Source organism: Schistocerca piceifrons, chromosome 6, assembly GCF_021461385.2.
Source record: "Schistocerca piceifrons isolate TAMUIC-IGC-003096 chromosome 6, iqSchPice1.1, whole genome shotgun sequence".
In the NCBI taxonomy this organism is placed as follows: domain Eukaryota; kingdom Metazoa; phylum Arthropoda; class Insecta; order Orthoptera; family Acrididae; genus Schistocerca; species Schistocerca piceifrons.
Window position 1 is genome coordinate 538,557,905 of NC_060143.1, and position 16,265 is coordinate 538,574,169.

The 16,265-nt window shown below is 41.4% G+C and overlaps 1 protein-coding gene across 1 annotated transcript in view; it reads right to left on the reverse strand.

Annotated features, from left to right (window-relative positions):
- Window positions 1-16,265, reverse strand: part of LOC124802498 (5-oxoprolinase) — a 187,784-nt gene that overhangs the window by 24,758 nt on the left and 146,761 nt on the right. Inside the window, exon 19 of the mRNA XM_047263316.1 lies at window positions 10,701-10,798. Within this exon, the coding sequence (XP_047119272.1) occupies window positions 10,701-10,798 (98 nt within the window). The remainder of the gene's footprint in view (window positions 1-10,700; window positions 10,799-16,265) is intronic.

Below are 16,265 nucleotides of genomic sequence, written 5' to 3' on the forward strand. Positions count from 1 at the left end.
AAGGAAAGAATGGAAAGGTGAAAGGTGGACATAATACATATAAGGGTTTACAAATGGAATGAAGTTCAAGACAATACTATAAAAAATTAAGAGAAAGCAGATGACAAAATGAGAGATATTATACTGTGGCAAAAAATTTGACAGAACTCTGAAAGACCTAAGCCAAAATAAGTCCCTGGAGTAGACAACATTCTCTCAGAATTAATGAGATCCTCAGGGGATTCAGCCATTACACAACTATTCCACCTGATGTGCAAGATATATGTGACATATGAAATACACTCAGACTTCGATAAGAATATAATAATTCGAATTCCTAAGAATGCAGGTGCTACCAGGTGTAAATATTACCAACTATCTGTGTAATAACCCATGGTTGCAAAATACTGACGCAAATTATGTACAGAAGAGTGGTAAAACTGGGGAAAACTGGAATCAGGTGAGATCCATTTGGGGTTTGGAGAAATGCAGGAAAACACAAAGCAATACTGGTCTTACAACTTATCTTAGAAGATAGGTTAAAAAAGCATTTGCAGATTTAGAGAAAGTTTGTGACAATGTTGACTCAAATGCACTCTTTGAAATTATGAAGGTTGTAGGGATAAAATACAGAGAGTGAAAAATTACCTAGCTTTTACAGAAACCAGACTGCAGTTATAACAACTGAATGACATGAAGGGGAAGCAGTAGTTGGTTGAAGGCTCACCCCAATGTTATTCAATCTGCACATGAAGCAAGCAGTAAAGGAACCAAGCAGAAATTTGGAAAGGGAATCAAAGTTCAGAGAGACTGTTATGACATCCGACATTAGTAAAACAGAATGGATAGAGTCTTGAAAAAAAAGAGGCCATTAGATGAACATCAAGAAAGTAAAACAAGTTTAATAAAATGTAGTCAAACTATATCATACGCTGCTGAGGGAGGTAGATAAGGAAATGACATACTAAAATCAGTAAATGTGTTTTGCTGTTCCGGCAGCAAAAGAAACGATGACGGGTGATGTACTAGGGATATAAAATGCAAACTAATAATAGAAAATTAAAAAATTCTCCTTTGCTCCCATTACTACATGCTCAATTTACAATAATGGGGATAGGCTATAACCCTGTCTTACTCCTTTCCCACTTACTGCCCCCTTTCATGTCATATGCTGTCTGGTTTCTGTGTAAGTTGTTAACAATCTTCTGTCTCCACAACATTCCATTAGAACTACTTACAGCCTTGGGAGAGCCAGTCCTGATAAAACTCTACCATCTGGTGAGCAAGATGTATGAGACAGGCTAAATACCCTCAGACTTCAAGAAGAATATAATAATTCCAATCCCAAAGAAAGCAGGTGTTGACAGATGTGAAAATTATAGAACTATCAGTTTAATAAGTCACAGCTGCAAAATACTAACGCAAATTCTTTACAGACGAATGGAAAAACTGGTAGAAGCCGACCTCGGGGAAGATCCGTTTGGATTCCGTACAAATGTTGGAACACGTGGGGCAATACTGACCTTACGACTTATCTTAGAAGAAAGATTAAGGAAAGGCAAACCTACATTTCTAGCATTTGTAGACTTAGAGAAAGCTTTTGACAATGTTGACTGGAATACTGTCTTTCAAATTCTAAAGGTGGCAGGGGTGAAATACAGGGAGCAAAAGGCTATTTACAATTTGTACAGAAACCAGATGGCAGTTATAAGAGTCGAGGGGCATTAAAGGGAAGCAGTGGTTGGGAAGGGAGTGAGACAGGGTTGTAGCCTCTCCCCAATGTTATTCAATCTGTATATTGAGCAAGCAGTAAAGGAAACAAAAGAAAAATTCGGAGTAGGTATTAAAATCCATGGAGAAGAAATAAAAACTTTGAGGTTCGCCGATGACATTGTAATTCTATCAGAGACAGCAAAGGACTTGGAAGAGCAGTTGAACGGAATGGACAGTGTCTTGAAAGGAGGATATAAGATGAACATCAACAAAAGCAAAACGAGGATAATGGAATGTAGTCGAATAAAGTCGGGTGATGCTGAGGGAATTAGATTAGGAAATGAGACACTTAAAGTAGTAAAGGAGTTTTGCTATTTGGGGAGCAAAATAACTGATGATGGTCGAAGTAGAGAAGATATAAAATGTAGACTGGCAATGGCAAGAAAAGCGTTTCTGGCAAGAGAAATTTGTTAACATCGAGTATAGATTTAAGTGTAAGGAAGTCGTTTCTGAAAGTATTTGTATGGAGTGTAGCCTTATGGAAGTGAAACATGGACGATAAATAGTTTGGACAAGAAGAGAATAGAAGCTTTCGAAATGTGGTGCTACAGAAGAATGCTGAAGATTAGATGGGTAGATCACATAACTAATGATGAAGTATTGAACAGAATTGGGGAGAAGAGGAGTTTGTGGCACAATTTGACAAAAAGAAGGGACCAGTTAGTAGGACATGTTCTGAGGCATCAAGGGATCACAAATTTAGCATTGGAGGGTAAAAATCATAGAGGGAGACCAAGAGATGAATACACTAAGCAGATTCAGAAGGATGTAGGTTGCATTAAGTACTGGGAGATGAAGCTTGCACAGGGTAGGGTAGCATGGGCAGCTGCATCAAACCAGTCTCAGGACTGAAGATCACAACAACAACAACAACAACAGTTGGAAATTGGAAAATAAAGATCAGCACATGCCATTGATTTTTTTCCGAAAACCAACAATTACAGATACAGTGATCCACAACAACTCTTATCACAGAGCCACAAAGAAGCCTATATTTTATCTTGTATTTAAAGCGAATATCCCATAAGTTGTTGTTCTTCTTGGCTTCTAAGGAAATTGAAGCTCCAGTGCAAATTTGTCATGTTGCCTCCAAATGCTTTTGTATTGTGTTACATCCTACCAATTATTTACACCCATCCTGTTGCATACTGTTTTAATTTCATTTACCCATGAACTCCTGGGTCACCCCCTTGGTCTGATGCCAAATTATTTCTCCATGAACGTTCTTGAAACTGTCTGATCCTCTTTTATTCTCTCTTCCCATTGAAGCATTCTGGAAATTATTATGCTCATTATTGTTGCTTATTGTGACAGCATGTGGATTACCCGGATGTGATGTGCTGACCCCACATCACCAGATCTCAACCGAATTGAACACATCTGGAGTGTGACTGAACATGGTGTCAAGAACTCATCACCCCCTCCCTGGAATTTACGGCGAAGACACTTCAGCTTGTAGTCTGCCTCATCACATCACATTTACAGTAGCTCTTTTCTTTAAGTAGAGCCCACCAAATTATTACCTTACAACTTAATCTAGACCTATTGTTTGTAGTGTGGGCTCTAATATTTTAATTTTCAAAGCATTTCAGATTATGATGCATGCTTTCTAACAGATGAAGATTTAATGCCAACTCTCTCCAGCGATCTACCAAGGCCCCATTGCTTCCATGACACAACCATGTCAAAGATGGTCATACCGGCTATTAGGTACGTGGTCTGTGTTCCGGCTGATGAGTGTACTTGTCAGTAGCGAATTTCTTTGAAAGCCATTTTGATAATACCTGCCTATATTTTCTGTGCATAGTTTCAAGTGGTTTAGCATTAATAAGATAAAATTTTATGGGCTACATTAATTAGTGACATTCCCTTACAGTTTCTGAAATCATCACTGGTTTTCTTTTTTATGTGTCCGGACTACTGATAATTCTTGCCATTCTGTTGGTTTTGTCTCAGTTTTCCAGATTACCTGTATCGAGTGATAGAAACATCTATGCAGTGCTTCCCTTCCAAATTTTAGCATCTCAGCTGGAATTTCATCACTCCCAGTTGCCTTCACATTTTCTAGGTGTTTTATACTTTCCAGTACCTCTTTTTGTGTCAGTTCTGGAATTTGGTCATTATTAGCGCTGCTGCTGTAATTTGTAATTGGTGATTCTATATCAGAACAGCTCAGTAGAATGTCAAAATGTTCCTTGTTTGTTGGTAACATTTTGCACGGTTCAATTAGCACATTGCCATCCTTATCTTTCATCACCTTACAATTGTAATTAAAACCTCTTAATTTTGTTGAATGCCCCAACATTTTCCTAATGTTGTTATTTTGATGATATGCATGAACAGATTCAGTCTGTTGTTTTAGGTATGTTTGTTTTTCTTATGATGTATTTTATTAGCCTGCTTTTGTACCTGCTAATACCTATCTATTTGCTTGTAGCCATTTTCTGCATAGTGTCATAACCTTGTATTCAACTTCCTCATATTCTTCATCAAACCACATCTTCCTGCCTTTCTTTACTGGAGCTGTGAGAGTGACTTCTTTTATTCTATTCCAGCACTGAAACAAACATTTCATAATGTTCTCCCATGCTACTTAAAATCTCAAATCAGTATGAAATTTCAACTTTGTATATCAGTATTTCTTCTGTCGCTATTTTGTTTTCCCAATCATCTCTGGTCACATTTCCAGGCCTGTATTTTGTTTTAGATGTTTCCTTCAACGTGATTCTCATTTTCATATTATTAGATCATAAAGTTACCCAATTTCCACTCCTCTATGTCTGTTATCTATGAGAACATGGTCAATCTGATCTACTGTTCCAGGCTTCTTTATGCACATGTTTATGAGGGAAGGCAGTGCTGCTAATAATCACGTCAGATGATGTAGCAAAATTTATCAGCCAGATGGCTTCATCTTTACTTTTCTCATAAAAACTTTCATTTCGAAAAGCTGGTTTGGAAACATCCGCTTTTCCACTTTTGCATTAAAATCACCTATTACTATCTTGACAATATACTGTAACTGGATGTATAAAAATCTACTCACAAGCAGCAGCAGGAAAACACACACATAAACGAATGTTATAGCATTTCAAGCATTTGGAACCTTCCAGTAGGAGGGTTGAAGGGGAAGGAAGCAGAGTGAAGGAAAAGGACACAAGAGATTTAGGAAAAGGGCTAAGTTTTGGAAAAGTCATTCAGAACTGCAGGTTAGGGAAGACTTACTGGAGAGGATGAGGGGGAAAGACTGATTGTTGGGGACTGCACATCATCCAGCCTTGGCATTCAAGGCAAACAAATTTGCTCAGATGCAGACTCTTGTAGTCTTTACAGCAATACACCACCATTCTTGCCTCACCCTTCAATGAACATAACTGCCCCACCAGCCTAGTCCAAAGCACATTTCCCAGGCCATCCATCCAACCCTGGTACTGCTGATCTTGTCAGTCAGTATTATCCTGGTCTTGAATGCATTAATCAGCTACTTTGACAAGGCCATGGTTTGCTGAAATCAGGACCTGAAATGAGAACCATTCTGTCTGAGATTTTGCCCCCTGGCACACCTAGAATAGCTTTTCGTCACCCTCCCAGTCTCTGCAATATCCTTGTCAGATCCTATGATCCTTCTACATCCATCTCCCTACCCCATGGTTCTTACCCCTGTGACCATCCACACTGCAAGACTTGCCCTATGCACCTTTCTACTGCCACTTTATACCAGCCCTGCAATTGGCAAAATATACTATCAAAGGAAGAGCCATCTGTGAAATGACACGTCATATACCAGCAGCTAAGTGAACACTGTTCAACCTTTTACATCAGCATGACTACCACTAAGTTATCAGTTAGAATGAATGAGCATAAGCATGTATACTGACAACACACAATATCCTATTTCAGATCATGCTCTACAACATGACAGTCATGACCTCAGTGCTGCGACTGCTGTGTTCGGATGCGGGCTGAGTTGGCATCCCTTCACTCCCAGCTTCAAGCAGTGTTGGCTTCGGTCACACAGCTTGAGGCTGTTGCCAATGGGCATCACTGTGAGGGTCCGGATGGGGGTTTGTCGGGGACGGCCAGCTCGTCTCACGCATTCCCCCAATCGGACTACGGCTTTAGTTGTCCGGGATACTGCCCACATTGAGGCTGACCCCTCACCTGTGGTAGAGTGGGAGGTCATCTCGAGGTGTGGCAGGGGCGAAAGACATTCTGGAGGGCTGAACGGAAGGCCTCTCCAGTTTGTCTGACGAACCGGTTTCAGGCTCTGTCTCCAGCTGATACTGATCTTCAGCCGGACATGGCTGCTTGTCCTGTTCCAGAGGTTGCCCCTCAGTCTGCAAGAGCCAGGTGGTCACAGAGGGTGGGCTTACTGGTAGTTGGGAGCTCCAACGTCAGGTGCGTAATGGGACACCTTAGGGGTATGGCAGCAAGAGAGGGGAAGAAAACCAATGTGCATTCCGTGTGCATACCGGGGGGGGGGGGGGGGGGGGGGGAGGAGTCATTCCAGATGTGGAAAGGGTCCTTCCAGGTGCCATGAAGGGTACAGGGTGCACCCATCTGCAGGTGGTCGCCCATGTTGGCACCAATGATATGTGTCGCTATGGATCGGAGGAAATCCTCTCTGGCTTCCAGCAGCTATCTGATTTGGTGAAGACTGCCAGTCTCGCTATTGGGATGAAAGCAGAGCGCACCATCTGCAGCATCATCGACAGGACTGACTGCGGACCTTTGGTACAGAGCTGAGTGGAGAGTCTGAATCAGAGGCTGAGATGGTTCTGCGACCGTGTGGGCTGCAGATTCCTCGACTTGTGTCATAGGGTGGTGGGCTTTCAGGTTCCGCTGGATAGGTCAGGAGTCCACTACACACAGCAGGTGGCTACACAGGTAGCAGGGGTTGTGTGGTGTGGACTGGGCAGTTTTTAGGTTAGATGGCCTTGGGCAAGTACAGAAAGGGCAACAGCCTCAAAGGGTGCGGGGCAAAGTCAGGACACGCGGGGACCAAGCAGCAATCGGTATTGTAATTGTAAACTGTCGAAGCTGCATTGGTAAAGTACCAGAATTTCAAGTGCTGATAGAAAGCACCAAAGCTGAAATCATTATAGGTACGGAACCTGGCTGAATCCAGAGATAAATTCTGCTGAAATTTTTACAAAGGCACAGACAGTGTTTAGAAAGGTTACATCGCATGCAACCGGTGGTGGCGTGTTTGTCGCTGTTAGTAGTAGTTTATCCTGTAGTGAAGTAGAAGTGGATAGTTCCTGTGAATTATTATGGGTGGAGGTTATACTCAACAATCGAGCTAGGTTAACAATTGGCTCCTTTTACCGACCTCCCAACTCGGCAGCATTAGTGGTAGAACAACTGAGAATAAATCTGGAATACATTTCACATAAATTTTCTCAGCATGTTATAGTCTTAGGTGGAGATTTCAATTTACCAGATATATACTGGGACACTCAGATGTTTAAGATGGGTGGTAGGGACAGAGCATCAAATGACATTATACTGAGTGCACTATCCGAAAATTACTTCGAGCAATTAAACAGAGAACCGACTCGTGGAGATAACATCTTGGACCTACTGATAACAAACAGACCCGAACTTTTCGACTCTGTAAGCACAGAACAGGGAATCAGTGATCATAAAGCTGTTGCAGCATCCCTGAATATGGAAGTAAATAGGAATATAAAAAAAGGGAGGAAGGTTTATCTGTTTAGCAAGAGTAATAGAAGGCAGATTTCAGACTACCTAACAGATCAAAACGAAAATTTCTGTTCTGACACTGACAATGTTGACTGTTTATGGAAAAAGTTCAAGGCAATCGTAAAATGTGTTTTAGACAGGTACGTGCTGAGTAAACTGTGAGGGACGGGAAAAACCCACCGTGGTTCAACAACAAAGTTAGGAAACTACTGTGAAAGCAAAGAGAGCTTCACTGCAAACCTCTCAGACAAACAGAAGCTAAACGATGTCACAGTTAGCATAAGGAGGGCTATGCGTGAAGCGTTCAGTGAATTCAAAAGTAAAATTCTATGTATCGACTTGACAGAAAATCCTAGGAAGTTCTGGTCTTACATTAAATCAGTAAGTGGCTCAAAACAGCATATCCAGACACTCCGAGATGATGATTGCATTGAAACAGAGCATGACACGCATAAAGCTGAAATACTAAACACCTTTTTCCAAAGCTGTTTCACAGAGGAAGACTGCATTGCAGTTCCTTCTCTAAATCCTCACACAAACGAAAAAATGGCTGACATCAAAATAAGTATCCAAGGAATAGAAAAGCAACTGAAATCACTCAACAGAGGAAAGTCCATTGGACCTGACGAGATACCAATTCAATTCTACAGAGTACACAAAAGAACTTGCCCCCCTTCTAACAGCCATGTACCGCAAGTCTCTACGGGAACGGAAGGTTCCAAATGACTGGAAAAGAGCACAGGTAGTCCCAGTCTTCAAGAAGGGTCATCGAGCAGATGCACAAAACTGTAGACCTATATCTCTGACATCGATCTATTGTAGAATTTTAGAACATGTTTTTTGCTCGCGTATCATGTCATTTCTGGAAACCCAGAATCTACTCTGTAGGAATCAACATGGATTATGGAAACAGCGATCGTGTGAGACCCAACTCGCTTTATGTGTTCATGAGACCCAGGAAATATTAGATACAGGCTCCCAGGCAGATGGCATTTTCCTTGACTTCCGGAAGGCGTTCGATACAGTTCCGCACTGCCGCCTGATAAACAAAGTAAGAGCCTACGGAATATCAGACCAGCTGTGTGGCTGGATTTTAGAGTTTTTAGCAAACAGAACATAGCATGTTGTTCTCAATGGAGAGACATCTACAGACGTTTAAGTAACCTCTGGTGTGCCAGAGGGGAGTGTTATGGGACCATTGCTTTTCACAATATATATAAATGACCTAGTAGATAGTGTCGGAAGTTCCATGCGGCTTTTCGCGGATGATGCTGTAGTATACAGAGAAGTTGCAGCATTAGAAAATTGTAGCGAAATGCAGGAAGATCTGCAGCGGATAGGCACTTGGTGCAGGGAGTGGCAACTGACCCTTAAAATAGACAAATGTAATGTATTGTGAATACATAGAAAGAAGGACCCTTTAGTGTATGATTATATGATAGCGGAACAAACACTGGTAGCAGTTACTTCTGTAAAATATCTGGTAGTATGCGTGCGGAACGATTTGAAGTGGAATAATCATATAAAATTAATTGTTGGTAAGGCGGGTGCCAGGTTGAGATTCATTGGGAGAGTCCTTAGAAAATTTAGTCCATCAACAAAGGAGGTGGCTTACAAAACACTCGTTCGACCTATACTTGAGTGCTGCTCATCAGTGTGGGATCCGTACCAGGCTGGGTTGAGAGAGGAGATAGAGAAGATCCAAAGAAGAGCGGCACATTTCGTCACAGGGTTATTTGGTAAGCGTGATAGCGTTACGGAGATGTTTAGCAAACTCAAGTGGCAGACTCTGCAGGAGAGGCGCTCTGCATCATGGTGTAGCTTGCTGTCCAGGTTTCAAGAGGGTGTGTTTCTGGATGAGGTATCAAATATATTGCTTCCCCCTACTTTTACCTCCCGAGGAGATCACAAATGTCAAATTAGATAGATTCGAGCATCCACGGAGGCTTTCCGGCAGTCGTTCTTCCAGTGAACCATACACGACTGGAACAGGAAAGGGAGCTAATGACAGTGGCACGTTAAGTGCCCTCCACCACAAACTGTTGGGTGGCTTGCGAAGTATGAATGTAGATGTAGATGTAGTGCCTGTTTCACCACACACACTACCTGGATTCTCCCCCCCAGACACCAGTTTCTCAGAACTCTGCAGGTGGGAACTGGCACTACAACATGTCCTTGGTTCTCGCCACCCACCTGCCCTTCATTTACCTTAATTTCTTCTGTCTCGGCATTTCTTCACAGTAACTACTCCTTTCTTCACTCTGTTTTAGTTTTCTACATCTTTTATTTTCTGATCTGTCTATTTTTTGCTGTTCCCCTTCCACCTGCATTTCATAAAATGCACTTAGCTTTTCGCTCTCATTAATTTATACATGTAGTTTTTGGAATAATCTCTGCCTTCCATATTACCCTTTCTTCCACCTTTAAAATCTCAGGTTTTCAAATCTTGCCTGGCACAGTCCCCAATAACCAGCCTTTCCCTCTCATCCTGTCCAGTATGTCTCCCCTGACCTGCAGTTCTGAACGTCTTTTCCAAAATCTACCCCTTTTTACAAACCTCTCCAGTCCTTTTCCTTCACTCCTCTTCCTTCCCCTTCAACCCGTCTTCCAGACGAAGGAGCCACTGGTTCCAAAAGCTTGCAATAATATAACCTTCTTTTATAAGTACACTTTCCTGCCACCACTTGGTGAGTAGATTTTTATCCATCTGATTAGATTATATTGTCAAAAATTGATTATTTTCATTGTTCTATTACTATCTTGACATCATATTCTAATGTTTTGTTCCACAAGTCCGACAGGTTTTCATAGCAGTCTTCCCTTACTGCATCATTGTAGGTTATGTTGCAATATTAAAAACAAATGTTATTTACCAACTATCTGAATTGTTTTTATGCAAAAAGAGATATTTAAAACGATAGTTTGTGCAATCAGCACGTGTTGTACATAGGGGCAGTAGTGAAGCAATTGAGGAGGCAATGAAAAAGGAAATGATGTCATTGTAGATGTTGATATAGATGTATACAATATCTGTAAAATATGGTCCAACTCAACCCTCCAATACCACTCAAATTAAGAGTACTTTTTTGCTAAGTAGTTTAATTTGCTGTTCAGCAGGATACCATCAAAGGAAAGACATTACAACTAAGTAACTAAAAGTTACGAGATTGTTGCTCAAGGAAACATATCAACAAGACACCTTCCTTTAAGCTTATTGGTTGGGGTGCATTAGCTGTACTTACTCCAGGTTTAACATCAATAGCAGTCTTCGGCCCAAGGTTTATTACACGGCCATCCCTCTTCAACATTAAGTTGAGACCTTTTTCACCTGCACTGCCACCTGAGAGAAATCCCAAACAAATAGACAAATTTAAGATCACATACTTTCTATGCACCCTTGAGATAAAATACTGCATAGATAAAAATGCCACAATTTTTAGAATAACAAAAAGCTCTTAGTATTATGAGTATTGGCACTGATTTCAAAATTCTGAATCAATTGTTTGCATACTGAACTTTTATCATTTTGAGTCAGGTTTTTGTGTGGTTTATCCAAATTGCTCTGGGCAAGTACCAGGTTGTTCCTACTAGAAGGTCAGGGCTGACTATCTGTGCAAATTGGCAAACTACATCTGTAAGTATGTAAATTTTTTTAATCCAATATCCTCGTAAAAGTGGTCCACAGATGAATAAAAATGCTAATATTTGTACTACACTGATCAACACATTTAACATAAAAGATGCATCACCTTGAGAAAAATCGTGCTACACTAAAGTATGATTAAAATATCTTTGTTAATGCTAAGTAATTTTAATACTAACTAAATTTCAGCTCCTAATATTCCTCAGCTTCCGATAATGGAGATGATCTAAACAATTGGTCTGACGGATTCTCTTGAAGAATGATAGTCACATACTATGAGTCATATTCAATTTAACTGTGTTTTCAGAACATTTGCTGAAATTTCAAATAACTCATTAATTTCCTTTGCCTATAGAGAAGGTATGAATCAAACTCTGAACATTTGTTTCCAACTGAGTGCGGCATAAGTTACCTTTTTATTTAATCAATATTACGCGAAGATGAGAAAGATATTTATTCTGTGACTGTGGTAGATTCCCATCTTCAAATCATTGTATGTCTAGAGTTGGAGACATAGCCAGTTGGGCACCCACGTGACCATATCTCACATTTTCTCCCTTCAATAATTAGCATTTTTTTCCAAAATTCATTTTATTTCTAAGATAGACATTTTGTAACATGCAGCAGACACATGAAAAATTCAAATTCATAGTCAGGCTTAGTTCAATGTAACTTTATTACTAATATCTTTCATATGATTATTCTGAATAGAATGGTATAATTAGTTTGGCTACAGAGCATATTAATTATAAAAATCACTAACTGAAAATTATCATGCAGTACAATTGCAAATTTGGGGTGATCTAGGAGACCTATTGCAGTATAAGGACCTATACCATTCTTAAGTGCAATATTCCAGCTTCACAGTAACACAGTATTTTTCTTGAAATTAGTAACTTCCCACGTTAAACAAATTTGACATTCAGAGAGGCTGCCACTTTTCAATGTAAATTCTGGTGTAACTATTATGAGATTCCAAACTTTGACTACATACTTTTGTCCCCCCCCCCCCCCTTTTTGTGTACAAAATGACAGAACACTGACTGATTACATCACTAATTAATCAATAATGTCATGTAATTCAATCTTATTTGCAATATGGTGTTCATTCATGTAAATGAGCAGATTCACATACCAGTAGAAAAACACTGTCCATGTATTTTTAAGATCACATTAGTTCTTTTACTTCATTTAAGACAGTAAATCCTGACCCAGCCAAATTTTAAAACATTATGTCATTTTCAAAATAACAGTCTATTTTCATGCCCCTCTTTATAAGACCAACAACTACCATGAAAGGGTTAGTTCTCCATAAGTCTGCAGTGAGTTTGTAATGGAGTAACACCTATGTTTGCCTATACGAAAAATATACCACTGTCAGTTCAGTTCAGTTCATCAAACCAAAAAAGTGTACTGCCTTCACAATGTGTTACATATCCTGTCACTTATTATTCCACAATTCAGTGAATAATTATCAATAATTAATTTGCCTGTGAAATGGTAATGACTCTGATACAATGTATGAAGCTTTAATAATCAACTTGGACAATGAGGTTAGGCCACGAACAACAATGCACATTTTGTTCATTAGCTCAAAAGGAGAGTGTACCGAGTGATCTAATAAGTGACTATTTTGACTGCTAATTTGCAGCATGAAGACATTTGTGATTAATTAAATTGATGTTAGCTTACTGCACTCTTACTGTATTGTAAGACAAATGTACTACAATATGTAACTACATCTTTCTCTGTACTATGTTGGATTATTTAAGAGACCAGAACTGGCCATTAACAGTAGTTCAGAGCACATAAAGGTGTTGTTAAAATGTCTTAACTTCAACTTTGGGTGAGGACTACATTACTGACAATAGCCTGTGTGCAAGCTGGTTGGTTGTTTAAAACAGAGGTGGGGGGAGGGGGGGGGAAGGGACCAAACTACAAGGTCATCTGTCCCTTGTTCCTAACAAAACAACGCCACAAGTGCGAAAATAAAACAGACGAGACCTATAACACAAAACAGAAAGAAAGGAAAAGCCACAAGAACAAAGGAAAGGCAACTGTGGCATGCGTGGCTCATGTTCGTGCCATATCTCATTTGACATCCTGTTTTTACTGTACTGCCACCACCTCATTTTGTTAATTTCAATTACTGGTGTCACTGAGTTGCCACCTAGCCTGCACGTGAGCGGCAACAGCAGCGCTTATCGATATAAGCCCTGGCGTATTATCTTTGCTGACTGCTATTATTTCCCAGTTGTCGTGTGTTTGGAGTTAGTTCGGATCTGCCAGTAAGTTGGGAGGCGCTAGCAGTGCAGTTCTGACCTGGCAGTGTTTGACTTAGGATGCAGCAGAAGTTCAGTCAGGGCGCAGCTGCAGCGAGGTCCCGACAGCCATGACTCACCCCACAGTTGCCAATACATATCACTTGAGTGTAGACTACCTCGGTTGGTCGTCGGTCGGTCGTCTTTTCGGACAACACGTATGTTGGTTGGCGATCACTTACGGGTTGCCTGCGTGGACTGACTCATGATTCGTCCTTGTTATTTCCCAGTCACTGCTAGTAGTATCGTCTAGTCCTTCGTGCAAGTGTTCGTGAAACTGTGAGTAGCTTGTGATGTCAACTGCTCAGTTATTTTAGTGCTGTCTCCATGCTGATGTGTGGGAGTCGGTCAGTTGGTGTGGAGCAGCGAGGAAATCTCCGCGGGGAGTAGTTTGGCTGGGCCCACTGGCGGTCTCTATGCAGTGTCAGAGTGTGTGGGGCTGTTCCCATTGCTACGAGGTCCGTGGCTGACCAACCCTGGACACGAAAGTTGAGTTTGCATTTAATTTACCAGCAAGTCAAGACCATTCACATTGTGCTGCTAGGTTCTCATTGTTGGCTGTTGGGACATTCCAGTGAGCAACAACATGTGTGATTGAGTTGGCGAAGGTTTAGCCACCGTCCGGTGAAGTCTAACTGTATTTGGTTATTTGCAATTGAAGTGCACCAACGGAATTTTCTGCCTTGTGGCCGTTAACGTTCCAGTTATCTGCCCTGGCTGCTGACGTAAATTCAGGCAGTGTCCTTTCCTCACTGGGTTGTCACTATCCAGCACGGTGTGTAGTTTGACAGCTTAATGTATGCTTGGTTGTGGGTGTCCATGCCTTTTACGTTTTGCACTGAACTCCCAGTTGTGTGCTGGTCGAGTGGAGCACAAGCTACCCTGTCAGTGGGTCCACTGACAGTCTGTTGGTTGGGTTGTCATCAGATCGAGAATGGTTGGGCCGACTGCCTGTCTCACCTAAATGAACGTTAGTATTTCAAGTGCTGGCTGACCCCCGAAACTTATGAGCGCTGTTAGCTGCACTTCCTTTTCTTATTTTCTGTTGTGTGTATTTGTATGGCTCATAGCCAATGGTTTTGAATTAAAGTTGAATCATTTTTCTTGGTGTTTTAAGTCATGGGCCTTCATCTGTTTTAAATTTAAGGTTCCTTGCTTGTCAAGTGTTAGATTGTTTGGGGCCTTCAGCCTAATTTAAGATAAGGCTTTTTTGTTTAAATTTATTTTACATTGAGTTTTGTGTCATGTGGCCTTCAGCCATTTTTAAATTAAGGATCTTTGTCTTTCGAGCATCAGACTGTTTGGGGCCTTCAGCCTAATTGAAGATACAGCTTTCTGCCTTGCGGTTTTCTTTTTACCTTGAGTCTTAAATCATGGGCCTTCAGCTATCTTTAAATTAAGGTTGTTGCTTTTCAAGCCTTAGATTAATTAAAGTGGTTGTGCCCTTAAAGCATAAGGCAGAGTGGTGTATTCAGCCAATAACTAAGTTCAAGAATTTGTCCTGTAATGTTTGGTCAAATAAATAAAGTTTTGTGTTCGAGTGTAACTGACAGCCGCTCATTTTGGCCCCTTTCCACAATTCCAACTACCTGTCCTGTCCTGCGGGTTTAGCAGGGTGTATCAGCAACAAACATTAAAAAGAACAAAAGAGGGCAAGAAAACAACAGAGAGATGCTAGAAACAGAAGAGAGTAAAACAAGAAAGCAGATTATAGTGGCTGGCCGACCACAAGAATAAAAAGGAAAGGCCAGCCACTTTGCAACACATTAAAAACTCCACCCCAACACACTAGGGTGGAGAACATGCACTAAAACTCAGATCAAATGATAAAACCCACCCTCCCAAATAAAACGTAAAACTAAATCAGCCAATGAGGTGTTGTCAGATAAAATGAGCGGCAGTGAGTCCGGTAACCCAAGATTTCGTCGTTGGGCAGTCTAAGTGGGCCAGTGCACCAGAATATGGGCCACTGTGAACAGGGCGCCGCACCGACACTGAGGCGGATCTTCATGGCACAAGATGTAACCGTGGGTCGCCAAGCATGGCCAATGCGGAGCCGGCAGAGGACAACTGATTCCCTGCGAGAAGCCCACATGGAAGACTTCCACACATTCATCGTCTCCTTAATGACATGCAGTTTGTTGTGCGTACTGTTATGCCATTCCGTCTCCCAAAGCCGTAAAACCCTGCAGCATATGTCAGAATGCAGGTCAGGTTCAGAGATACCCATCTCCAGAAGGGGTTTCTGTGTAGCCTGTTTGGCCAGCCTGTCGGCAAGTTCATTGCCTGGGATGTCGAAGTGTCCTGGGGTCCACACAGATGGAACCGGTCCCGGGGCATAGATGGACTCCTGGACGGATGCCACCAAAGTATGGCGAGGGTAGCACTGGTCAATAGTTTGTAGGCTGCTCAAGGAGTCAGTACACAGAAGAAAAGATTCCTTGGAGCATGAATGGATATACTGAAGTGCATGAGATATGGCCACCAGCTCTGCAGTGAATAAATGCAACCACTGGGCAAGGAAGGCTGTTCAATATGGCCTCTGTGGATCAGTGATCGAGCCATCGTAGAGTCCTTATGGCCACGCAAAAGGTCCCGGTGAATATTTGGCCTACAGCTACACCATGGAGATGTACGTGAATGGACCTCGAGTAGAGGTGGTGAAGGGAAGGACTCCAGTTCAGACACAAGCGATCGCATGTGAACCACAATCGTTAGCCCTGACCTGGCTCACCTATTTGGAAGGTGAACCACCAAGGTTGGGAAATGAAGACGGTAATTAGGATGTCCAGGAGAGCTATGAATGTGTGCAACATAACTGGTGAGCAATTGTGCATATCTGA